Here is a 27,005-nt window from a genome sequence, read left to right on the forward strand (position 1 = left end):
AAATAAACATATAAGACTGAACTGTGTTTAGATTTGTAATATTTTTTTTAAATAGAAGTAACACTAAGAGAGGGGTATACCAATTACCAAATGCCCTTGCTTTAAACTGGTGCCTTGTTTCTAGTTTAGCTTCAAGTTTCCCCCCTCATTAGATCTCATCCTCCCCTTTTCTGCTAGGTCAAAGGACTTCCTCATATACAATTTAAAGATTTTATAATCAGGATCATATACACATTTTCTCCTGTAAGAAGTCTGATATGTTTAGTTTTTCCACCTCTTGCTGTAAGCCAGACCTTAAATAACAACATTTATTTTTCTAGTTTTTTTCCCAATTTTTCATCCACCTTTTTCAAGGTGGACACTTCAACTATCACACGCAGCATACCCTAATATATATGTCTATTCAAGCATTGTTTGTCCTTAGATTTAGCCTTGCATTACGAGTTCATGATCAGTTTATTACCTACTATAGTGTTTCTCAATCTTTTCCAGCCCAAGGAACACTTCCATTAATAAAAATTTTCTGCTGCACATTTGTTAAGGCATTCCCCCCCATCCTCATACCTATTGTAGCTCATTGCCATGGCATAATTCTGTGGCACACCTGTTTATTTTTTATGGCACACTTTTGTGCCGCAGCACACTGGTTGGAAAACACTGACCTACTATGAGCTCTTCATCTTGTTACAGCATGCCTGTAGCCAAACATAAATCAAAAGAACCTGTTTTAACAAGCTATTCACACCAGTCTTTAATATATTCCCATCATTAATTATGCTACCAACTTTTGTTGGATCTTCAAATTTTACCATCAATGACTTAGCTCAGTGGCACTCAACCTACAGTTTGCGGGCCAGATCCAGCCCACAGAGGTATCTCAAAGGCCTTGCAGAGGTTTTAACAGTTTATTTCATCACTTACCTTTATCAATCAAACCATGTCATTTCAAAAAGCTATCAAGTCTGACAATGTATTTTTCACAAAACCATGGTGATTTTCATACAGCCTTCCTCTAACTCTATCTGCAATATGTAAGTGATTAAGAGGAGAGTGAGGAATAACAGTGCATCTGGCTAACAGTACTTAACTTGCATCATGCTATGAGTAGAGGAAATAGGGCCCAGTTCCTTCATGAAGCTGAACTAACACCCTACTTAAGAAGCAAACCTGAATTAGGATTGGTTGAGCAACCCAGGTTTTCCATTATCCTCTTCACTCAAGGCAGCACTGTTCAACATTTATTGGATGCGCTCAGAGTAAACGGGAAGGCTACATTCAGCTACTCTTAAAACCCACATTTTGTAGTACATCAATGGGCTTTTCAGACTGCAGTTCTGAATTTGGGGGGGAACAACCAAGCTAGTTTGGCTTTCACCAAGTCAGTCACACATTACTGATGCATAATGGGATTGAATGCCATATGCAGAAGATGAGGATATGTAAACTTACTACACTACATAACTCAAGCCCTGAAAACAACTACAGCATAGATAGATGTTTATTTTATCTAAATTTCACTTTAGGTAAATGCCCAGAAGATTTACTGTACCCCAGAAGTACATCAGAGATAGCTGTTAAACTGAATAGTCCTATGGATGTGCAGTCACACACTGCTTAAAATCATGTTTCAGTTCAGCTAAATACTAATCCTTTGTATCCCATACACTAAAGCCATTTGGATAGGGCCAGGTCTGCAAAGCAGGAGTAGTGGGGGAAACTAGTTCCCCCTAGAACCCAATATCTTGATAGTAAAACACTTGAGACAGTGATTTACAGGCCAACCAGTATCATTCAAAAACTAATTTTATATTGTTTGGATACACAAGCTCGATACCTTGCCAAAGAATGAACAATGCTGTATGCAAATTATGAAAAAGCAAAACTTTATTTACATTTTTAAGAAATTAAAAAGCCAAAAGAAAAAATAAGGACAACAGTTGGACATTTTTTTATTTCTTAGAAGCAAGGGGATTTTGCAAATTTTGACTATGTAAAATTATATAAAAATATAGCCTTTGACTCCCTGCAGTGCAGAGAGACATACCAGTGACACTAACTGATCCACGGCTTGCCCCACAGACAGACAAATTGAGTTGCTTACACTATTAAGTACAAGTTTGCAACAGCTTAGTTGTTTTAAAGTAGTTTGTAGTCATAATTTTAGCACTAGTGCGCGCAAAATTGAATCCTTTCATGTTTTTAACTTGCAACAGAAACAAAAAATTGAAAGGAGATATAATCTTTTAGCACTGCATTTAAGGCCAATGCTGTTGTAAAAATGTACAATAGTACATACTTTTATAGCAAAATAGTATCTGAACAGATTCAGTTTTCCTTTTATTAAAACATAGATAGCTTTATAAAAAATGTAAACCTTCCAAAGGTTATCATGTTTGAAAAGCTTAGAAGAGGCTTTACTCGCTTTAAAGAATACAATCAATACTAGATCTCTGAGAACTTGCTTTAAGATGTTTTATTTTACCTGGTCAGTTTCAGCCTTAGAAGGGAACCCTGAAACAAAAGTAACACATCATGCACCCTTAACAGGTAGTGACACATCAACTGAAGACACTTCCTCTGATTGGGATACTCTCATTCAGTCCATGTTCTATTAGTTTTATATCCTCCAAATCATCTTTTATAATGCTGATCAAGTGACTCAGGCCTTCTTGTTGCTGCTTTAAATGCTAAAAATAGTTTAAAAAAAGGAAAGAAGAAACAAACATGAAGAAAAAAAAATGTTCCTTAAGTTTATTTTAGAGACTTTCCAAATAGGATAAAAAGTTACTGTAACATAAACCTACTGTTTGAAGTACATTACTTTAAGACATCTGGATTAGCATTTAACAAAAATCACAGAACATTTCAATTTGCCGTAGCAATTTTACATTGGCACCACAGGATAATTACTTCGCAATCCTGATTACTATTCATTGTACCCTGAACTTATTCAAAGGAAAGCCAGCAACAGCAACAAATGAACAAGCCCATTTGAACCAGGTTTAGTACCCTTAAAGTTTCAACACGCTGCTTTTTCTATACTGTTACTTATAAGCTCACCTCAGAGAGCTAGTACCCTCCAGCTCTCAAAGTATTCTATGATTTTGCCTGCAACTCTCCATGACAATTACTTACTTGCTTGATTTCCCTTAAGAGGTCTGCATCTATGTAGTATTTCTCTTCAGCCCTCACAGCTCCAAAATGATTTTGCATCCTGATCTGGGACATTAATTCATTTAACCGACCCTATGAATAGATACAAGACAAAGGTATTGAGAGAGAAAAATATAGTTTCTTTTTGCCATCAATGGTCCTTTAAATATAAAATCCTTAAAGAAAAAAGAAAAAAAAAAAAGCAGCAGCAGTTTTTGGCTCAGCTTCACCATTCAAAGAAAGCAAGGGGAATGCAATTTAGAGCAAAAACTAATAAGGATTATCTACAGTTGTTTATAAAAACTACTTCAATACTATCTTTATAAGGACTAAGATAGGAAATAGAAATCAACACAACAGATCTCACTGATCATTTCCTGAGAAAGCATGAGCTCTTTCTACAGCAGGGGTGGGCAATGATTTGGGCCAGAGCATAGGCAGAAGGAGAAAATCTTATTTGGGCTGAGTAAAACTTAAAAGATACTTCTACACAGACGCACACCACCCAGCAGGTAAGTGTATAGGGGGCAGGGAGGGAAGGGGCGTGGGGCAGGCAGATTGAGGTCCCCATGGTAAGGGAGGGAGTGCAGCAGGGGATTGGGTAAACAGGGTCCTGGGGCAGGTTGTGGGAGTCAGAGCCCGGGCAGCTCATCCACAGGCATGGCAGGCACCCACCACTGTGTACACTTCTGGGGCAGGTATGGGGGGGTGGCATATGCCCCCCAAATCTGTGCATGGCGCTTCACAGAGGTGGGCTGCCTGCTGCCAGTCCCCAGCAGCCATACAAAGCCGCATGCCTCCTGCACGCTGGCTGCGCCAAGGCCCCCGCCCACCCATTGATGGGAGACGCATGGTGTCATGCAGTTGCCAGGGCACCAGCAGCAGGGCACAGAGCTGCAGCCCACAGCAGCAGCCCTCCTACCTGTGCACAGATTCAGGGGGCACATGCCCCCCTCTCCTGCCTCAGGGGTGCACACAGTGGTAGGAGCCCCCTGCACCGCTGGACAAGCTGCCCAGGCTCCAACCCTACCACAACCTGTCCTGGGTCCCCATTCACCCCAGCCCCTACCCCACTCCCTCCCTCACTGCAGGGGCCTCAATCTGCCCTCCCACTCCCCTTCCCGACTACATACTTACCTGGTGGGCACTTGTCCACACACGACAGGGCCAGGCTGAGTTCCTGGCCGCCTGCAGGCTCCAGCTGCCCATCTATGCCTGTGCACATCCCTCCCCCACCTGCTACAGCTGCCCAGAGCCTGCACCCAGCCTGCCCTATGGTGCTCTGTGCTGCCACCACTGCCCCATGTTTTTTTTGTTTTTTGTTTTTTTTTGGGGGGGGGGGGGGGGAAGAGAAGAGAAGGAGGAGGAGGAGGAGAGTCTAAGCTCTGTTAGCCCTGGTCTTCTGTCGCCTATGCCTTTTAGGGACTAAGTCTGGGTGAGCTGTCACAGGCTGGGTCAGCACCCTGCACCACAGCTCACCAAAACTCCCCAAGTGGCCCTCCAGGCCAACCCCAGACAGAGAGAACAAAGGTTCAAGGAGAAAACTTCCTGTACCCCCTCCTGCACCCCAAGTCCCCAGCATATGGCTGGGCCAGTGCTGCACTGTCTTCCCACACTGTGGGTGCAGCTGGTATGGCTCCTGCCCAACCAGCTGTGTGCCAGCGACTCAGTCAGGCAGGAGCCACATCCGCTGTTCCAGCTGCACCTACAGGGCACAGCCCACAGCGGTGGGAACACAGCATGGCACAGGTGCCTATGCCCCTACTAAGCCTTGACCCAGCAGAGCTCGGATAATCTGTTGCTCCTGGACCTCTTCCCCATGACCCCCTTCCTCTTCCAGCCGGGAGAACCTTACCTGAGCTTCGACTCACTGGGCACAGGATCAGAGTGGTGCGCTGACAGCCTTGCCAGGTAAAAGCCTGGCCAGGAGCTCAGCACCCCCTGCCTTGGAGCGTACACTGGCAGCTGGGGGTGGGAAGGGGGCCTGCTGCTGCACCTGGCTGGCATGGGGAAAAGGGGAAAGGCGAGAGGCATTGAAAGCCTGGGCAGCCGTGGGCCAGATGCAATTCTCCTTCAGAGAAGCAGTCACAGGCCATGTAAAATAATCTGGTGGGCTGGGCTGTATAAAATAATCTGGTTTACGGGCTCTATTTTTCCCACCTGTGCTCTACAGAGAAGCTAACAGAGTTTGGGGGACGCTCTTTTACTGTTCTACTACAATAAAGAACAAAATGGTCCTTTATTATGGAAAATGCTCACCTTGAACTGAGTAGGTGCATTGAGTTCACATTGAATTGTGTCTAACTGTACACGAAGCTGTTCCTCATCAGCCTGAATGGCATAGCCACTTTTCCTCTGTATCTCTTGCTTAATTAACACCTACAAAAGGAACCACTAAAGTTAGAGGTTTGGAATGATTATCTTACCTAAAATTCCTGCTATGTGCACAAACTCAAAGGCCTTAACCACGAGGGCTGCTGCATCTTGGACACTATAAAAAAGCTTTAAAGCATAAGACACAGCAAATGCAGAGGACAATATTCTATCTACACTTTTTTCTGGAACCTAACACTAACCTATGTCTTGGACTTATAAAACTATTTTTCTGTATCTAAAATCCCTACGTTCTTCTATTTCCCACCACTGTATCTCATTCAAAACCTTTCACCCCCAATTCATTTTGCCCTCATTCCTGCTGCCCCTGAAATATAGAACTTTGCCCTTTTTGCATCCAGACATCTCTTGATTCTTTCAAAACTTCCTCCTTCTATTCCTCAATAAATTGCTCCAACTTCCTTCCTTGATGGTGATCCCGTCTCTTGCTTTGTGTTCATTTTAAATTGCAAGCTATTTAGAGCCATTTAGACCATATTTTACCCAAGTTTGCAGAGTGCCCATACAGAAGTCTCAAAGCAAGCTGCTGAGATACTGAATAAAATGCAGCACATATAAAGTGAACTATCTTCATCTGAGATCAAGCTTTTTGACATAACAGACATGAATTCCAAACAGCTAATTAACACAAGCATAACAGAATAATAATCCCATATACCAGTCAACACACTTCTTAATCATAGTAATCAGAAGCAGGAAAAACACTTTTGCTATAATTTCAGTTTTTTAGGAAGCACATAGTGCAGTCAAATGTATTAATTACATTGTTTAGGGAAATATAATTATAAGAAGTTGCCACAAGTGGAAGGAGTCAGGAGTGGATACAGCACCTGTAATTCCTTTCTTAACTCAATCGTTAAATGACTCAAAACCATGGGATTATTTTCCCACTGGAACAGTCGCGTTTCCCAACAGGTCTCTGCAAGCTAGTCTATCTACTCATGCTGAATTATTTTAAAAACATAGTAAAATGAAGTAAATTAAAAATAAACAGATCCACTCTATTTTTTCCATGTCTATGGACCACATATCAGATCATCTAAGTGTTACCTGTAAAGTCCTGTGAGAAAGATCCATTAGTTTCCTCTTGTACTGTGCTATTTTTGCCATAGTTGTGGTCTGATTTTTCTGTAGCTCACTAATATCTTCTGATATTATCTAAAAAGAAAAACACTCTTCCAGCTGGAGGCCACAAGACTTTCTTACTTGCAAGGGAAGTAAATGAGCAGAACTCGTGTGTTTCATGCCATTAGAGATTCAAAGCAACTGTTAGTCCAAAAGATGCAGAGCAATATTTAAAAAACACCTACAAAAGCCATGACAATCCGTGTAATAATGCTACCACAGTTCCTTTCACAGTAAGTCTACTGAAGCCAAATCCCAGGCTTTGCCTTGAACTACTGTCAGTTTGTCCTGCGTGCATTTTTTTAATGATTAAAAGTTACAAATCTCTTTTATGTGGAAAGGATACGAGTGCAGCTGAGGAGCCCCATTCTTTCTGGTTCCTTTAGTGCCTTTCCTGCATTCTTCTATTTTCTCCCTCACTAAAGTCTCACCTAAGGTGCTTACACCAAACTTATTACCATGATCATCACCATGGTATATTAGGATCTCTTAATAGTCCTGAAATAAAGAGAGTACCGGCTAGTCAGGCCAGGATTTAAAAAAGGGACATAGGGAAATCAGGCACCAGACTCCATGGAAGTCTAGAGATAACCAATTCTTTTAGCCTCCTTTGAAAATCTGTGCTTGAACAAAGACATTAAACTTTACCAGATAACTGATAATTTTGTTTTCCCTCTCTTTTTATCAAAAGTAAACTCTGGGAAAAAAGAAATATTCATATAAAAAATAACAAACAATAGTATATGCCTGAACATTAAATGAAAGCACAGGGACCATCTCATAGGCTTTCATGTCTAACATATAAGTAGAGTATGCCTCTGATTAGGAAAGTCCTAACAGCTTCTGTAAGGACAGGCTTGTGTACTTCTGGTCTACAGTGAGAAAAAGAAAAAGTTATGCTGTCTCTTGATAGTTATTAGTGAAATAAAGCAGCAGCAACTTCAATTACATACCCTAATCACTATTTCTAAAAGCAAAAAAGCATGATTGCATAAATCAAACTCATATGCTTCTCTACATTCTAAAGTGTGAAGCATTTGGAATTACTGAGACACATCCATGCTTCCAGTGTTCCTTTCTTACAATTGGTAGCCTAAGAACTCAGATGTTTCTAGTGCTACATCTAATAAATAAATAAATAAAAGCAAATGTTTAGGACTAAGCACAAAAAAATACCACTTGCATCTAATCTGGTTTGATGCTGTTTAGTCATTTGATCTTGGACCTTCAATCTTCTCAGCAGTTCTCTGAAACCCACCATTGGCACAGGAATAAGTCTGCAAGAATAAAAAACCCTGTTGTAACTCAGAAGATTTATAGGAACATTCAATATAAACAAATCACTCTTGAATTACAGTTGATCTTATGTGGTTACAAAGAGAGTCACTTAATTAGCAATGTCACATTCAGAATTATTCACCTTTTATACCAGGGATGGGCAAAATATGGCTCACAGGTCAGATCCAGCCCAAGAGATTTTGTCCAGCCCACAGCTAGTCCCTCAGCCCAGCCCAGGTGCAGACAGCTGGTCCTGCCACCCTTGAGTGTGCAGCAGGGCTGGGGCAGCATGGTGACCCAACTCATTTCCTGGCAGTCCCGGCAGCGGCAACTCCTTCCAGCTGCCACCACCAACACTAGATCCATCCCCACTGCCTAGGCAATCTGGACCGTCTGCCTCTCACACACCACCAGAGGTGGGACCCATGTGGGCAGGGCATGTGACCAGGTGGATTGGACTGGGCTGCAGGCAGGCATAAACTGGTGTCCAGGAGCAGGACAGGTAGGTAGGCAGGGCCAGAACTGTGGGGTGGTGACAGTGCAGGGCCAGAGCCATGATCCACTGCCTGCATGTCCCTTCAACAGGCATCAGGTCCATGGGTAGGGGCGTACAGGGAGTGGATCATGGCTCTGCCCCAGGCCCTGGTTCCACACCATCACCATCCCAAGATCCCAGCCCTGGCTCCACCCACCCACAGTTCCACCACATCTGCCTGACTGGGTGCCTTTCCTGCACAGGTCCCAGCTGATCTCCATGGAAACCCCAGGATCACAGGGTGGTGACAGCGTGGGGCCAGGACCCACAATCCTGTAAAGCCGCAATCGGCTCCCTGCATGCCCCTACCTTGGAACTGGTGCATGTCACAGGGGTGTACAAAGCAGATCATAGCTCTACCCCGGGCCTGGACCCAGGCCCCACGATCCTAGCCCTGGCCCCACATGCCTGTCCCACTCCTGGATGCTGCTCCCTTGCCCATCCACAACCCCATTCCATCTGCCCAGCTGCACATGGAGCACAGTCACTTGGGGAGTTTTGGTGAGCTGTTGTGGGGATTGGGAGGGAGAATGCTGGCCAAGCCTGCAACAGCTCGCCAAAACTCCTTAAACGGCTCTCGGGCCCAAATAATTGCCCACCCTTGTTTTATACCAACTATTAAGAAGGCACTGCTGACCCCAAAATCAAAGTTATTAATGAAGTCATAGATGAAGTTCAGTTACTGTATGCCACCACAACTCTAGTACACTCTAGAACAAGGGTGTCAAGCTTAACCAGGACCCCAGGCCAGGTCCAGACCATGGGGGTCCTTGCAGGCTGGATGTAGATCTGGCAGCAGTGGCAACATGAGCAGCAGTGGTGCAGGAATTAATATAACCATCCCACATTTGTCTTTCCCCTTCCCCCTCCACCACCAACATGCACCCTGAACAGGGTTCTGTGACTGGGAATTCAGGAGTGGGCCCCATCCCCAAAGTTTTGACTCTTCTAGGAGCCCCAAGGGTCATATGAAAATGGCTGCACACAATAGATCTGGTCTGTGGATTACCCCTGCTCTAAAGCTAGAGTTTTGCAACCATTTACTGCCTGCAAGTAAAAATCCAAATAAGACTTCTGACTCTAATATCACAATCTTCTGTTACCTCAACAATACAAGTGTCTATTAACTTCAAGAGTACTGCCTAGACTGTGCATGTGTACTATGTGCTGACTCGACACCATCTCTATTCATTACTCCAACTGAGCTGATTACAGGGCAGAAGAGAAAAATCGAACCAGTTACCAAGGAGGTTGAATTAGCTTCTCCTGGATCCTAGAAGATTTTTCCCTACTTGTCATTTTTTTGAAGGCGGTCTTGATTTCAACTTTGTCCATCATCTCCTTGCTTACCTAGCTTAGAATTATGATCTCCACACTACACAAATGTACCTCCTATGCCAGTGGTGACAAACAGCCTGTAGGCTGGATCTGGGCTGTGCAGCTTTGTAATCCAGCCTGTGGATCACTGGACCAGCCTCAGCTCCAAACACTGCATGTAGCATGCAGGCTGGACCCAATACCACGTGTGCTGCAGGCAGCACAGCAGGTTGGGTCCAGGGCGTCCCAGGCAGCCTGTGCCCTGGACCCCTGTGCAGTGTGCAGTGCTGGGTCCAGTCTGTGGTGTTATGGGCTACACATGCCCCAAGCCAGGCCCAGAGGCTGGTGTGTGTACAGCGAATCCAGGGGCTGGCTGGTTCAGTATGCAGTGCACAGGACCGGGCTGCCCACAAGCTGCATATGGTATGAGGAGTTGACAATGGGACATGCTCCATGCAGTGCTCTGCTGGACCCAAAATGAGTGCACAGGGCCAGTCACCAGGGCATCACACAGAGTGTGTTCCCCATGCCATATGCATGGCCAATCCAGCTGTGCACACCCTGTACTGAATCAGCCAGACCCAGGGGTCACTGAACGTGCACTTGACTCTGGGGTCAGCAGAGGGTGTGCACTGTCAGTGATGCATGGGCTGGACTCAGCACTGCACGTAGTGCAGGGGATCAGGGAAGCAGGCTGTATGCAGTGCCCTGGATCAATGCCCACATGCTGCCTGCAGCACTGGGTCCAGTTTGCATGGTGCAGACAGCATATGACATTTCCAGGCCCTGGGGCTGGTCCATGCAGGACCCAATTCGATGGGTACTCTGCAGCTGTTCCGTCCTGGTTTGGCCCACAGACTGGTTCAGGTATGCTCATCTGGCCTGCAGGGATGGATGAGTGATACCCCCCTCTCCTATGCTGTCTCCTAAAGTTGCCTATAAGATACTTTAGAAACTATTCAAATGCCCCACGCTCTCTTCTTGAGTCTTTACTGTAATGCTAAAAAAGTAACAGCACAGCCACAATAAATAAATAAATAAATAAATAAATAAATAAATAAAAATATACCACCAGACTTACTTTTCAGGATCAGGATTATCCACTTTGGCTTGTTCCCAGATAATAGGATCAACGCCTACAAAAAAAAGATTTTATTTTTTTTTTCAGTAAGGACAAATCTCCACATGGTTATCATCCACAGCGTTAAAAAAAAAAAAACAACAAAACATAGCAGAAGCAAGCCTATTTGCTATGGTAAACTGATAATAAATTGAAGATTAAATTGGTTATAAAATCGTGGTCCCAAATCTTGTGGGAATACTGAGGCCAGATTAACAGTTTTAAGCATCTTACTCAAATCAAGCAGAAAAGAGAAAATAGTAATTAACAGATTCTTTGGGAGTATGTCTTAACGCTAAGGATTCTAATGAAATCTTGCCCAAAACAATATAAAAAGTGATGCAAGCAAGAATTTCCTGAGCTAAATCATTTAAACAACCCAGGGAAGTAAGTGTCACTTTCAACAACAGGAAAACAAAGGAACTGGCCTGAAGTCATACAGCACAATTGCTATCTATCATCATTAGCACTTAATATTATCTAGCCCAGAGTGTGTGTTCACGTGCACACACTACATGTATTCCTTCTGAGAAAATGAAGCCTAAAAGTAAGGTAAGAGTATGCTTTATTTTCATCATTTCATAGTTGGTAGGGTCTGAAGGAACCTGACCCCCTGCCATGGCAGGAAAGAGTACTGGGGTCAAACGACCCCAGCAAGGTGTTCATCCAGCCTCCTCTTAAAGACCAGGGTAGGAGCCAGCACCACTTCTCTTGGAAGTTGGTTCCAGATCATAGCCGCCCTAACATTCTGGTTTGTTTTGGGGTTTTTTGCTATAGCAGCAGCACCTTAACTGTTCCAGTTAGGGCCATTTAAGATAGTTGAGACTCACTGACAAATGCCTAAGGCACCATGGCACCTAGGGACCTTGGAGATCCTTCCAATGGCACCTTGGAGTGCTACACAAAGATAACATTATTAGGTCTGAAAGCATGATTAACAAAATAAATAGAAATCCACAGTTATGGTTTGAATTCTTTGCAACAGAAACACTGCTCTATTTTTTTTTCCTGTAGTTAAATTTTTTATTTTTTTTTTTTAATTGTGAAACTAAGAGCTCGTATTTTCTGAGGGGCTCCTCAAGTCTAAAAAGGTTATGGACCCTGGCTTAAATCTTTATTGGGGCCACTTAAAAGTTAAGTAGAAGAGGAGAGAGAGCACAATTTAAAAATAAAACAAATCAAGAATGATGACAAGCAGTAGCCACAATACCCCACCACCCTAACCCACAAACAAGTATCTTAAAGTTTCAGCAAATAAGGTTGCTTTGTGGCTGTCTATGAAAATCTCCTTTTAAGCACTGGAGATGGCAGAGGCAAAAGCATGAAAATAATTTTCAGATAAATTTGGCTAGCAGACACTTAAGACTAGTATCACTGTAAAAAGATGCAGGGTCTGATGTTTCAATAATATGAAAGCATGACTAGTAAACGAGCTAGTCCAAATTTTCACTGAAAAAACTGAAGTGTACTTACCAAGATTCATAGCTAATGATCACTAATGAGATAATAATCATAAGTCACTTACAGTCATAGTATCATAGTATCTAGGGTCAGGAGGGACCTGAACAGATCATCTACCCTGACCCCCTGCCACAGGCAGGAATGAATGCTGGGTTCACAAGACCCCAGACAGGTGATCATCCAACCTCCTCTTGAATTTGGTAGGGGCGAGGACCACTTCCCTGGAAGTTGGTTCCAGATTGTGGCCACACTAACTGTACAATATTGCCTTCTGATCTCTAACCTAAACCTATTCTCTATCGGCTTATGACCATTGTTCCTTGTCACCCCAGGTGGTGCTGGGGAGAAAAGGGTTTTACCTATTTGCTGTTGATCTCCCCTGATGAGCTTGTAGCAGCCACCAGGTCCCTCCTCAGCCTCCTCTTACTGAGGCTGAACAGGTTCAGGTCCCTCAGTCTCTCCTCATAAGGCCTGTTCTGCTGCCCTCTCACCAAGCGGGTAGCCCTCCTCTGAACCCTCTCCAGGCTGGCCACATCCCTTCTGAAGTGCGGCACCCAGAACTGGACGCAGTACTCCAACTGTGGCCTGACCAAAGTTGCATAGAGGGGGAGTATCACCTCTCTGGACCGGTTTGAGATGCATCTTTGGATCAAGCAAGCTATGTCAATTCATAAATATTAAAACATCCTCTGGTAACATAAGATGCTTCATAACAGGGGTGGCCAACCTGTGGCACAATAGGGGAGGGAGCAGAGCAGCAGATAGGGCAAGAGACAGGGATCATACTGGCACTCAGAAAGGGTATGGAGCTTAATTTATGGCATGCCTATCAAAAAGGTTGGCCCCCCCACTGCTTTATAACTTCAGAGCGTTAAGAATAGCAAGCAATTTCTGAGGTACGTTAATCAGTAAAGAAGTTTCAAAAACTTAAAATTTATCCCAAAGCTCAGAAAATATATGTAGCTTAAAACAAGAAAACCGAATTACAGATTGTTAACAGTATGGCTTACAGTAGTGTGTAACCCCTTACTGTTGAATTCTATATTTAGAAACTTTGCATCAGACACTGTAAAGCAGAGGCAGGCAATTATTTCAGGCGGAGAGCTGCTTACTGAGTTTCAGCAAGTCATCAAGGACCGCATGACAGGCAGCCAGGGGCAGATATATATTAATTTTCTAAATTTTTTAGGGGCCCCGTGGGCCGGATAGAATGGCCTGGCAGGCCGCATCCGGCCTGCGGGACGCATTTTGCCCACCCCTGCTATAAAGTTATACTTTGGTAAGAGCATTAGCAACATTTGCAATAGAGATGCTAGTGTGCAATATACCCAGTAAAACTACAAGTGACACTTAAGCTAAAAAGTATACTCAGGTCCATCCTCCAAGTCATTAATAAGATACCAACCAGGGCTAAACTTATGACAGATGCCTGGAAGACCCCATTTGATGCCTTCTTCCAATTAAATACTGAGCCATTGATGACTATTCTTTCAACACTATGATCTCATCAGTTACATACCCACTTTTAATAGCTTCATGCAGTTTGCAAGCTAGTTAGGTACACCATTAATTCAGTGCCACAGTACATACCAGCAGGAGCATTCTGTAAAAGCTGTTTGATTTGTGCAGGAGAAAGTTCTGTTCTTGCCATGGACATGGTGACGCCCAGCTGCTGTAGCGACGTCTTTATGTTAGCTTGCTCAAAATGAGCATACAAGGTTGTTGCTGGAACTCTTCTGGAAGTGCCATTGGGTGACCGCTCAACAACATAAATGACGACTTCAGTCCTGAACAGGAAAATGTAAATAAGCCATAGGATACCAATATCTCTGTTTAATGGCTTACTGAAATCAGATAAATTAAATTACAGGCCTGGGACAACATCATAAGCAGGAGGAGAAAATTACGATTTAATTTCTAGTGCCTTCAAGTCAATTACAAAAAAAAAAAATATACGTAGCAGAATAGATTACTTGCCGACAACTACAATAACTAGGACACAACACTCAGAATCACAAAGATTCAATGTAGCTTTAAATACTGGTTTACTATAAATGAATGAAGCTACATAGCTTTTAAGAGGATCTACACACTATGTTTTTCACTGCACATTAAAACTAGCAGCAGCAGGGGAAAATGCAAAGGACATCCTGCAGGTATCTATTTGATCTATGTCAACCCAGCTCAAGTTCTGTCATTGGGGAAAAGATGCAGATACTATAGTACTTGTCTTTTCAATATGTTGAGTTATCCAGTATGTTAGGATGAAATCAGAATGTGTGGGGAAGGTAATAACAACAGTCACAACGTGTTACAAATATTTAAGACAGAGCTGTAAAAACAAAACAGAAAAAACCAAAACAGACAAACACATATGTATTGTCATGAAGTAATCTGGCACCAAATGCACTGAACTAGTCTGTTAGGCAACAACAAGCAAAACAGTCTTGGTTGATGTACTATAAAAGATGTGTCAATGTGCATCCAAATACTGATCTACCTTAATCACCTGACAGGTAAAGCTTTCCTGTTGTTTAAATATTCAGTATATTTATCCTATTCACAGTAAGCAATAAGCACAGTCCTAATTTTTTCCTGTGCTGAACAGCAGGGGTGGGGAATAATTTATTCCCAGAACTTTGATTTTGGTGACACAGACAAGGAAGACACAGTAGATTTAATGTGTTATCCAAAATAGTGGGGGAAAAAAAATAGGTCCTGCCTAAGAATACAAATGACACTGCTTAGAGAAATTACACACAAAATTTTCAGCGCATATTTGAGTATTCCTTTAAGAATCTACTGAAAAGATTCAGCAGAGCAAGCTGTGGCACTGAAGCAGATTGACTTTAAAAGAGGCAATGTTTTACATAAGCAGAGAAGAACAAAGAAAGAAATAGCCAAACTCGCACGTTAAAGAAATATTAACATACTGGTCATCTGGCATTGTTCTAACACCTTCTACATTAACACTGAGGGTCTGGTTTCCTCCCAGTATTTTGTGCAGAGATTCCACTAGCTGCTGCTGTTGGCTTCGGATATCTGTCTCTTTCCTATTGAAGACCAAGACCACTAGCCCATCTTCATCCTTAGTGTTGGTCATGCAACAATAGCCCACAGCCTGTAGTACAAGAAAGAAAACAAAACAAAAACACACCATGGATATTATTAAAAGTTCTAGTGGAAAAGGGATAGACCACTATACAAAAGGCAAGGCCAGAAGATCAAGGTATAGAACCTGAACCCTGAAAGATTACATTCTTTCAGGCATGTTTCAAACTAATTCTAAGAACAACCAAAGTACACACACGGTATTAATAATTTTATAAAACACTAGGCACACTGCCATTTTTTTAAAAGCACACTCAAAAATTATCAATAAATGGTTTGAGGTTTGTTTGGTTTTTTTTGGTTTTTTTTTAAAGGTAACTTGTAGAAATGTTTATTCTCAGTCTTCCAAAAAATTTCTACTATTAGGGAGATTCTATTTTGTTCCAACTTTTTTTTTTTTTTTTTTTTTTGCATTTTAGATCCAAGTTGACTTGAACAACAGAGTATTATACAATTGTGAAACTAAAATGTGACAGCAGAAATGAGTTTTGAGTTGGTAATTTTCAAGTACCCAATATAAACATTGAAAAAAGAAAAATGAAGGGTTACTTGGAAATTACAGTTATAAGGAACCTCCTACCTTCCTACCCTAGATCAAGACAAAATATTGGAAAATAAGGTATGCACACTGTGTACTTGTACAAGGTGTAAGCCTTGAAATTAGTTACTGGGAACCCTAATATATACAACAGAGCCAGTTTTCCCTCTCAGCATAAAGTGTCAGCATTTTAATGTAGGCTTCTAAACAGCTTCTAAATAGGAAAACTCCAAACTTCTGTACTGTAGCAGTTCTTCATGGGGTATCCGGGTGGCTCTCTCAAACGTGCGATCTCTCTCTCTGGAGGAGTGTCCTTGTTGGATGAAAGCCTTTTTCAGATTGGTAAGGTGGCAATCCTGGGTGTTCTCTTCAGTACAAATGCGGTGGTATCTGAGGGCTTGGCTGTATATCACAGCTTTTTTGGTGTGTTTAGGGCGATTGCTGGTTCTGTGCAGATATGTATGTTGGTCTGTGGGTTGTTAGTTACTAACAGTGAGTTTGTAACAAACTAATTCCCATTACAAATTTAGTCTTAATGACAGCCAATAGCTTACTTATTTTCAACCCATTTACACTGAGAAAGGCAACAGAAATGTCATACCTTAAATCTGCAAAAGGGATTTTCCTGTGTGAAGTCCACTGGAGCAATGTTGTTGTTAAAGTATCCTTTTCCTGTCCCCCAAAAAGCCTGTAGCTGGTTCCACTTTGCCAAAATCGCATCTCGCTCATCTCCCAAGAGCGTAGGAGCTGAAAGAGCACTGGCAGTATTTATCAGCTGGTTAGACTGGGCAGGTGCCTGAGTAGGCTGACTGAACAAGCCACCTCCTAATGCTGTATCAGACACAGAGAAAAAAAACAGAAGTTCTTTAGAAATAAAGGAAGATTAACTGGCTAATGCATCTCACACAAAGCTTTAACAGCAACATTGTCTTTGCTGTTATCTGAATTATTATTATTTTGGGGGACACCACAATCTTTGGGTGCAAATAAAGCAGTCCCAAGTTTTTTCAAATGATTTTTCACCTTCCATTATATATGGAAGATGACAAACTGCCATCAAATTCATGACACTCAGACCCAACCGGCTCTTCAATTTATCACTTGTCACATCTCAGAAAACAATAGTTAAGAGGTTGTTATGGTGTTTTTGACTACTACAAGCATATGAATAAATTTAGTGAACAACAAAGATGCTTACCACTTTTACAGTGTTTTCTTTCTGTTGGAATGTGAAAATTTTAACTAATGCGCAGTAGAGTTCTTCTCTCTCTAAACTTCTGCCACAATTCACATGGAGCTGTATGCATTTTACAGCTCTCCGATAGTTTTTATTAGCTCAGAAAGCACAATAAAGCAAGTGCCATTAGCATGGATATTCAATAATAGAAAGCAACACCTTTTATGAAGAGGGGGTCTACATCTACCCAGTTGCACAACATTCTTGGATGCTTCAAAAATCTGATAGGTAACTTGTGATTGTAAAACACCACAACAAAACAGTCAGCAAAATCTGAATCTGTTCATATCTTGACTTTTCTACAAAAGACATTTGTCAATATTTCCTTCCTCATATCAATTCTGGCAAGATTCTCACTAACAATACTAAAACAAAGAAAGAACCTGAACTATGTGTGGCATTTTCAAGGATGTAGCATTACTATCTATGAGGATTCTGGGAACAGCCAGTTGGAGCATCCCCACTGCCCGCCTTGAGCAGCCCACGCTCTGTGGTCGGCAGCAGGGGCCTGCCCAGAGCCTGAACTGTCATGGCAAGCAGCAGGGAGGCTGCAAACGGCTGCACTGGGGTCCATGGAGCCTAGTTAGAGATTCTAATCCCCCCTCCCTCTCGCCCTCTCCTCCTCCTTCCCTGCCATCTTCTGGTTCCTTCTGGGGCACCACGTGGCTTCCCTTCCCTGTCAGACTGTGCCCCATCCCCTGCTAAATGATAACTGGTAAGCTGTAACTGGTTATCATGGGGCTTATCAGTTAAACAATTAATTGTTTGACCATTCACATCCCTAGTGCATTCACACCTAAAACTCCTCTGTGGCAGCAGAACCTTTATTCTTTTTGCCAACAGCTACACCACTCCTGTCAAGCAGAACAGTTTCTGCTGTCACCTGGAAACCAGAAGAAGGTATGTGTAGATACTCCCGCCAACTGTAGTCTCAGCAGTGGGTGCCTTCCCAGAGTGCATTTCTCACTATAACAATGGTAAGTAGAGTTGCAGTGAGCTGACAGAATAGCATGGTTGCATACATGCTCCGGCAGTGGCCAAATATTAAGCAGTTAAGTATTAAATAATAATTAAAAATAAAGTCTTTGTACTTACTAGTCTGCTGCTGTTGTGTACTGAATCCTCCAAAGCCTAATCCAGTTCCTAAACCAGTACCTAAACCAGTACCAGTTCCTGTTGCTGTGCCAAAACCAGTACCAAATCCAAACCCTTTGTTCTGGGTAGCACCAAAAAGCCCTAATGGGACACGTAAAGAAAAATTATGGAGAGAAACAGAAGACAGGTGAACTGCAAAATAAAACAACTTCTACAATACCAATGCTAATTTAAATCTAAGTCACCTATGCATATTTTCTGTGACTAAAACTGCTGGATTCTTACCAGTGGTACCTGTGTTGGCAGGAGCAGAAAAGCTAAATGCTGGTCCAGCTGTGGTGGTTGTTGTCCCAAACCCTCCAAATGCACCTAGGGTATGAGATATACAAATAAAACAGAAGGATTTGCCACAAGGTATGAAATCATGATAAGCTGCACACACTGATGGATTTTTATGAAGAGAAATGTTGACAGACAGATATGAAGATCACAAGCAAGTGTTTCACACTGATCACAGTTATCAGTTTTTTGACAGTAAGCAGGAAAGAACATGTGGACAATAAATTTATCTTGTAATGAATGATTTAAGGATATGGAAAATATTCCTTTAGTTAACAACAACTTTCTTGGTCATGAAAAAACAAGCTTATCAGTTCAGGATGTGCCTTTTCTATTTCAAAAATATTATAGCTAATACTAACATTAGTTATTTTCATTCTCTAATTTTTAAAAAGCAAAGCAATTTTTGTTGAGCTTTTAATACAAAGCAGCATGCTATTTCTGTACTTTCTCATTTAAGAGCAAATATAAACACTCAGATAAGACCAAGCATTCAGCATAATTTGCATAAAGTGGTTGTGCATAACCAGGACCATAAACAGAAATATTGTTTTATACTGAATTCTCTTTTTTTTTCCTCGTGGTTTGGCAGACCTGTGGCAACACAAGAGTTCATCAAGTTGGCAAGTGGATGATAACCTAGGTCACAATCCTGCAAGAAGATCTATGAGGATGGATCCCTGTGGAACTCCACACATTTCCAGGAGACTGTGCATGGATGCAAGGATCTTCCTGCATGAATCACAGTGGTAGCATGGTAAATGCAGAATGGATATATCTGAATAATATAACGATACGAAGGAAGATACTCAGTTTTTGCTAAGAGTATTAGATGTAATGCAAGCGCATCCCTTAACATGTAAACGTATAAGATAGGTTTAATTTGGCAGCAGGGTCTAAAATATTTTCAAACTGAAGATAGTCTGTTCAAATCTCCTTAACTGCAGATGTATCACCATACTATCTAACCAGAACTGCAGAACCAATGCAAAATGGTAATTTAAGAGACTTGACTGGGATCAGACTAATCCAAGAGATCTGGTGAGTGAAATATTAGTAAGATTTCATGCACACAATACGTGCAAGATACAAAGAAAAAATGTACAAGGAATCATCATTCTTGTAATCATAAACCAATTACAACATAACCTTCTTTTTTGTGGTAGAACAGTCCACTTCCATCTTTGAAGTATTTGCAAGAAGTCCAGCCTTTCTTGCTGGGCTTGTCCGTCAGGGGAGCGATCCAGGTCTGTGAGATTTCCCCCCCTAGGCTACATTACTTAAATATATGTTACTTAAATATATGCTTGTTTTGGAAATACTCTGGGGCTTTATCTTGAATGGCTGGTAACACCTGCATGCTACAAAACTGACTGGCTTATGACATCTAGCAGGTATAGTCTGATGTTTTACTTTTTTGGCTAGAGATCTAAATCAACAGATCCCAGCTGTATGTAGTCCACAGCAAGTTGACAAGTCATAAGGTGCAGAATCCTCTCTAGTTTCCAGCTATTTGAGTTCAGGCTCAATATAAAAATGTGTCAAAGCAATTGGAAGCAAGGAGGATAAACCAAAATAGACATCTATTTGTGGTTTCTGCTACACAGAAGAAATAGGTGCTTTCCCGCAGGGACTGGAGCTGCCAACAACAGAATAAGGCAGCTAATCTATGTAGGACAAAGCTAAAGCAGTTGTAAATGTATATGAAGTAAAATAAGTATTTAAACTGAAAGTATAAGAGAAAAGGAATGAAGAGCATAAGAGTGAACGCTTAACATTTTTAGTACTATACTGAGCATGGGGATATAAGATGACAAATAGGAAAGGTCTGCAAGACACTCTTGAGATGTCCAAACAATGGAGGAATGTCATAATTTAAATATGAGGCCAGACTGCGTGAAGGCTGTCAGGTATTTTCGCATCATGGTATCTGAGATTTGCTGGGATAAACCTACTGGCCCAGGGTAAAATACAGGAAAAGGTCTTGTGATTTAAGGCATGCTCCCCCCCTTTTCATATACCAAAATCCCTCAGCAGTCATGCCCCACATTGGCACCAATGCCATCACTGCCCAAATTATTAAAGTCACCTTCCATACACACACAGAGCAGGAAAAGTAACAGGATCTCAGGGAACCCTATGCAGAAGAGCCCATTGGACAGAATATCCATCATAAAGGCACAAAGTAAGGCAACTACTGAAAACAGCATGATAAAACAGCTAGCTTGAAATGACATACTACATATACATACAGGTCAGAAGTACAGGAAAAGTTAAGAAGTATATTTAGAAAAGCAGAATTATAGTCAATTAGCAAAAGCAAGTTTTATAGAGAAATAACAAACAGTACGGTATACACAAAGCATCAAAGAGATACAGTTGGTGCTAATTTGTCAATACAAAAACACATATTAACATCTTAATCAAAACAACAATGCATTAGTCATGAATTTATTCAACTTGCCATCCCTAAGCATAAAAAATAAAAAATGTATACTGGGTTGTTTTCAACTATGCTTTTGTTTTGCTCTTCCAAAAGATCAGCTTTGTGCAACTGGATTAAAAAAAAAGGTTTCCAGTTACATATGCAAGCTCCCATTCTAATAATGTTGTAATTTGACTAAATTAAATTCTCTCTTTAAAATCACCATACAAGTCACAAAATATTAGTAAAATTAGAATATGCATCAAAGGTTTGGCTTGAATTAGTCCAGATTCAACCATAAAAGCAAATCAATAAAACACAGGTGATGGTGCCTCTTTACCCAGCACTGATGAGGACTCATCTAGGGTACTAGGTCTAGCTTTGATTTTGACATTTTTAAAAGGACATGTAAAAGTTAGAGAGGATCTGGAGGTGTAAAGCAAAAGTGATAAAGGGTTTGGAGAGCAAGCCATATGAGGAGAGGGTGTAATAGGCACTCTGAGCTTGTGGAAAAGACAATTAAGAAGAGACATAATGGCAGTCTGTTTCCAAATACCTGAACAACTGCCATAAAGAGAGAAGACACCTTTTCTCCCTTGGTACAGAGAGCAGGACATACCAAACAGCATGAAGTTTCAGCGAAGTAGATTTAGATTGGATATGAGGAAAAAACTTGTTCACTATTAAAACAGTGAGGCAGTGGAACAGACTGTCTAGGAAAACTGTGGAAGCTCTGTCTTCGGAAGTTTTCAAGAGGAGTTTGGGTAAGCACTGGTTAGAGATGATCTAGGAAGAGTAATGGCTGGAGTGTTCTGTAAAGAGCAACAGCTGGAAGCTCATGTGACCCTGATCTCTCACACAAATCACTGAGAGATAACAAAAACAGCTCTGCAGGTTAGAGCAGGTGGATATTAGAGAGGACTACACGCAGCAGTAGGAGAATGAAAGAGAGGTCTGCAACTGATTTAGTTACAAAAGAAGATTAACGGACCCAGAATGAGTTTAGGGAGATTGGATGATAGAAAAGGGAGTTCTGGCTCTCCAGTTATGATGTGTGGAGCTGTGTTTGTTGTCCCCAGGCTGCACAGCAGAATGGAAGGTATTTAGTTTATCCCATGCTTTTGGGCATTGCTCAGTGCTACATGGGGCCAGGAAATAATTTTTTCCTCTTCTTGCTACAGGTGCCGGGGGGGGTCTCCACCTCCCCCACCCTGTTTTCTTCATAAGCACTGGGTATTGGTTGCAGCCAAGGCTGGGGATTTTGACTGGGACAAAATCCCAGAGGTTCCAGGGTCATGACCCTCTACTTAGGGTCGAACCGATTGCCACATTTAGTATCAGAAAGGAACTTTATCCCAAAGTCAGACTGGTATGGATGGACACTGGGGGAGTTTGCCTTCTTCTGCAGAAGAGGGCTATGCCCCCTGTTAGATCTCAAGTGCATTTTACCAACCCCTGGAGCAGCAAGATGCTGACAGCCCTTGTCCCCAAGCTTTACCTATGGCAAGTTAGGGTGCTTATGGTGTTTTCGGACATTTTGACTTGTAGCTGTGCAACAGTGGTTTTAGGAATAAATTAGATAAGGACTTGTATGGCATGATTTGGATAGGAATGATCTGACCACAAGCACATGGTTGGACTAGATCAGTGTTTCTCAACCTCTGGGTTGTGACCCAAAAGGGGGACACAAGAATATATACAAGGATCACAAACAAACTTAAAAAATAGATCAAGACACTTAAAAAAATTGATTCTCCTTTAAGGGAGAAAAACATGGGAAGCCGTGGCTTTTCCCTTGCAGGCTGGCAGAATTCCAGCCTGCGAAGGGCTGCTTGGGGCCCCTATGCCTCACATACCCACCTGCTGCCCCACACACTGGAGGCCTGGGGCCTTGGGGCATGGGACAGCAGATTGGGAGTGAAGGGCACCAGGTTGGGATTGGCCACTGATGTTTACACATGGGTCCTGGACCTGGTACAGAAAAGGTTGAGAATCACTGGAGTAGATAACCTCTAGAGGTCCCTTCCAGGCCTTACTTTCCATGATTCTATTAACTTACACTAAATTACATTTAACCAGTTAAATATGATTGTTCAAATGCATAAAACTGACAAAAGTACCGTAATACAAACAGTGATGAGACTGTGGAATGGACAGAATTCCTATACGAGCAGCTGTAAAAACCCCAATATCCCAAGGGTTTATTCTTCATAAATGAGAACGTTTAAAAAATACCAGTTAGATGTTTTCAGAAGGGAATAGTCAAGTTAAGGTAAATACACAGCCGATTATTTCAAATTGACAAATCTATAAGGGATTGCTGATTCCTGTTGCCACCAAACACCCCCAGAGTACACGCATTATGCAGGAAAAAAAAAAGCTAGAGTGTAATTTCAAGAACAAACTTGCTTCTGTGCATTGTTTCAACAGTAATTAATAAACAAAGGCTAGCAACAAAGGCTATTAATTTAGTGCTGATCGTATAAAATTTGTTTCTCCACAGAAACTGTTTCAAGTGTGATGTGTTAATGATAACCAAGTGAAGTCCAATGAAGAGACATAAGAAAGACGAAAAAACAAGATGGCAGCAGTCCAAGAATCTAAGGTAAAGAAATGTGACTTTACAGAACAGCTCTGCAATTATTCAGTGTTACTAATATCTCGACATGGAATTATTGTTTTTAAATAAATCTAGCCATTTGTGAAGTAAACATTATTTAGTTTTACATTGGACAATGCATAGGACACCAAGTTTTACTTTGTTTTAGCAAATATGGGGTTTTGACAACGTTCTCTTAACATCCGTTTCACTGGACTTGCGCAGAGAACCCAGAAGTTAGTGAAAAGATTTTCAAAACCGCATTTGTAAATTCTATTACAATTTATTACATTGTTTGGTCTCTCTAATTTGTCTTATGCAGAAAGTCATGATGTAGTTTAAATATTTATATACCAGAGTTCTGAAAAGAATTCTTGGACCCTGCTATCCACATTCATTACAAACAAGCATATGCATTATCTACCTGCACTTGCCAGACTGTTACCAAAATTGAATGGTGGCGCTGAGGTAGTGGAAACACCGAAATTCCCAATATTAAAATTCACTGCAGGGCTAGCAGTTAATCCGAAACCCCCAAAATTAAACCCACTGGCAGTGGAGTTTGCTGTTTCAAGCCCACCAAATCCTGACAAGTGGGAAGCAGAAAGAGAGCAAGGTAGCATTAGTTTTGAGCAGAAGGTATGCTTAAGAAATAAAGCAACTTTTTTTTTCATTGGCAGAGGCTAGAAAAATTGGACAGATTAGTTAGTTAGAAGATCTTGAGGACAAGAAGGTACTCCATTTCAAATAGGATTAATTTATTCCATCCAAGTGACAGTGAGAGAACCTCTCCTGTTGGCAAGGCAGTTGAGCTTTGAGTGACCCGAATGTTCTACAGGCTGAAAGGGCTGAAAATAATTAGGCCTTTTCCAGCACGTGGAACCGCCTAGGACTTTGGCATCCAGTCAACTATCATTGTTTAACAAGGGTAACTGAACTTCTCCTTCCAATGATTTAAACAAGGGATGCTCAGCCTCTGGTTGGCAAGCCAAATACAGCCTACAAAGCTTTGAAATCCAGCCCACAAGGCTTTGCAGAGGTCAGGAAATTTAGCAGCAAGGGAGCAATGGCAGTACTGCCAAACCTCTCAGCTGCCAAAATCCTAGTTCCAAACAGATGGACCAGGGCCAGGTCAAGCTCCCCACTATGTAAAGCTGGACCAGAGCTGGGCTGCCCACCTCTGTAGGGTAGGATAGGGCCCTACTGTGCCTGCCCTAAGTGTTAGATTGGGTCCACTGCCAGATCCAGCCTGCAGAGCGATCAGGCACTGCCCATCTGGCCTGCTGGTGAAAAAGGTCAAGTACTACCAACTTAAATATATCTTTCCCCACCTCTCCTCATATACCTCAGCTAGATTTCCACATATCACAACTATCTTGGAACTTTTCTTCACTAGTAAAAGCTATTATTCTCCAGCACAGAGATGGCTATGAAGACCTGACAGTGCTGGTTGCAAGCGACCAATCAGTCAGTACAGGCCAGGACACACTATGGATAGACTCACCTCAACTAATCATGATTGAACTTTTCATAATTATGTTGATAAAGCAGGGGTGGACAAAATATTACCCACCAAGGGATTCTGTCTGGCCTGTGACAGGACCCTTAGCCCCGCCCAGCCCAGGAACAGGGTTTTAGCCCAGGAGAGGCATGTGCAGTCAGTCCCGCAGCCCCTGGGCATGCAGCAGGCCTGAGACAGTGCAGCAACCGGACTCATTTCCTGGCAGCCCCGGCAGTTCCTTCCAGCTGCCACCACGGCCAGACCAGGCCCTGCTGCCCAGGCACCCCAGCCTGTCTGCCCTGCAGCCACTGCAGGGTGCATGGCCAGGCAGATGGGATGGGGCTGTGGGCAGCAGTGTCCAGGAGTGGGATGGGCAGATAAGGCTAGGATTACAGGGTAGGATCTTGAAGTGGTGACAGCACAGGGCCAGGGCCAAGGGCAGAAGTGCAACCTGCCATCTATAGGTCCTTACAATGGGTCCTGGTTCCACAGGCAGGGTGTGCAGATAATGGATCTGCCCCAGGACCTGACCCTGTCAGTGCCCCAAGATCCCAGCCCTACCCCCTCATCCACCTGGCCATGTGCTCTTCCTGCGCAGGTCCTGGCCAGTCTCCATGGAGACCCAGGATCATGGGGTGTTGACAGCATGGGGCCAGAGCCTGGGGCAGAGCTGCGATCCGCTCCACACACATCCCTGCCCTCGAAACCCGTGCCTGTCGCAGGGGCACGTGGGGAGTGGACCATGGCTCTGCCCCACGCCCCAGGTCCCTGCTGTCACGGCCCTGCGATCCCAGCCCTGTCAGCCCATCCCAGGACTCCATTGCATCTACCTGGCTGTGCACAGAGCTGAGCCAGTTAGGGGGGCTTGGTAAGCTATTGCCCATGACAGCTCACCAAAACTCTAAGTGGCCCTCAGGCCTAAATAACTGCCTACCCCTGTGTTCAAGCATCTTTGCTGCTTCAGTGAAGATAAGCCCTGGGTATATTTTTATTCTGACACTGGTCTCTATCACTGCTGGCCCCTTCAGTAAGGTGGGAACAGGCTCCACAACCGCTACCCCGGAAACATACTGTTCTGTGACATTTCCTATCGGAAAGAGCTGCTTGGAATAACGGCGCTGCTAGGCCCTCCCTGCCCGCCTCCCCTCGCAGCAGGGGCCGCCTGCGCCCCGGCGGGAGGGGAGGGGAAGGGAAGGGAAGGCTCGCGCGCTCAGCGCTACAGCGTGCCTCAGGCAGGACCCCGCTATAAAAGACCCGAGTGAGGCCCGACCTGGAAGGCCGCCGGGGGGCGGAGCGGGGCGTCCGGTTGCCAGGCAGCGGCACTAGCGGAGCAACGGCCGCCTCACGCCCCCCGGCCCGGCCCGGCCCGGCCCGGCGGTCCCGCACTCACCCGTAGGGTTGGTGGCGCCGGCACCCCCGGTCGCCCCGAAGTTGAAGGCCATGAGGCGGAGGCAGCAGCGCGGCCGAAGGGCAGTCGCCGCCGAGAGCGGCCGGAAACGCTGCGGTCGGGGAACGTTTCCGGCTGAGCGCCGGCCCCGGAAGCAGTCCCCGGCGCCTCGGGCAAAAGAGCGGGCGGAAGCGGGCGCAGAATTGTGACGGCATCTCAACGCGCCGGGGCGGCAGGAACGCCGCTCGGAGCATGCGCCAGCGCGTAGGGGTGGCCGTCCCGCGCCAGGGAAGAGCCACGTGGTTTTGTGGCGCGGACTCCTCTCGCGGAAGCGGTGGTTCTGGAGGCTGCGCGGGTAGTGGCTGAGGTTTCTCACCGCCGCCGGGGCCC

General features: G+C 43.4%; 1 protein-coding gene across 2 annotated transcripts; it reads right to left on the minus strand.

Annotated features, from left to right (window-relative positions):
- Nucleotides 1-1,866: 1,866 nt before the first annotated feature.
- Nucleotides 1,867-26,769, minus strand: NUP54 (nucleoporin 54). 2 transcript variants are annotated; one of them, XM_006270820.4, is made up of 12 exons: nucleotides 26,619-26,769; nucleotides 18,650-18,733; nucleotides 18,365-18,505; nucleotides 16,634-16,863; nucleotides 15,317-15,504; nucleotides 13,974-14,170; nucleotides 10,884-10,938; nucleotides 7,856-7,949; nucleotides 6,598-6,705; nucleotides 5,413-5,532; nucleotides 3,136-3,246; nucleotides 1,867-2,687 (listed from the first exon to the last, which is right to left on the minus strand). In XM_006270820.4, the coding sequence occupies exons 1-12, from the start codon at nucleotides 26,668-26,670 to the stop codon at nucleotides 2,559-2,561; spliced, it is 1,509 nt and encodes a 502-aa protein (XP_006270882.1). In that variant the 5' UTR covers nucleotides 26,671-26,769; the 3' UTR covers nucleotides 1,867-2,558. The 2 variants fall into 2 exon arrangements, with proteins under 2 accessions (XP_006270882.1, XP_059578387.1); XM_059722404.1 differs by lacking the exon at nucleotides 26,619-26,769 and adding an exon at nucleotides 21,748-22,102.
- Between the last annotated feature and the right edge of the window lie 236 nt (nucleotides 26,770-27,005).

Source organism: Alligator mississippiensis, chromosome 2, assembly GCF_030867095.1.
Source record: "Alligator mississippiensis isolate rAllMis1 chromosome 2, rAllMis1, whole genome shotgun sequence".
NCBI lineage: Eukaryota > Metazoa > Chordata > Crocodylia > Alligatoridae > Alligator > Alligator mississippiensis.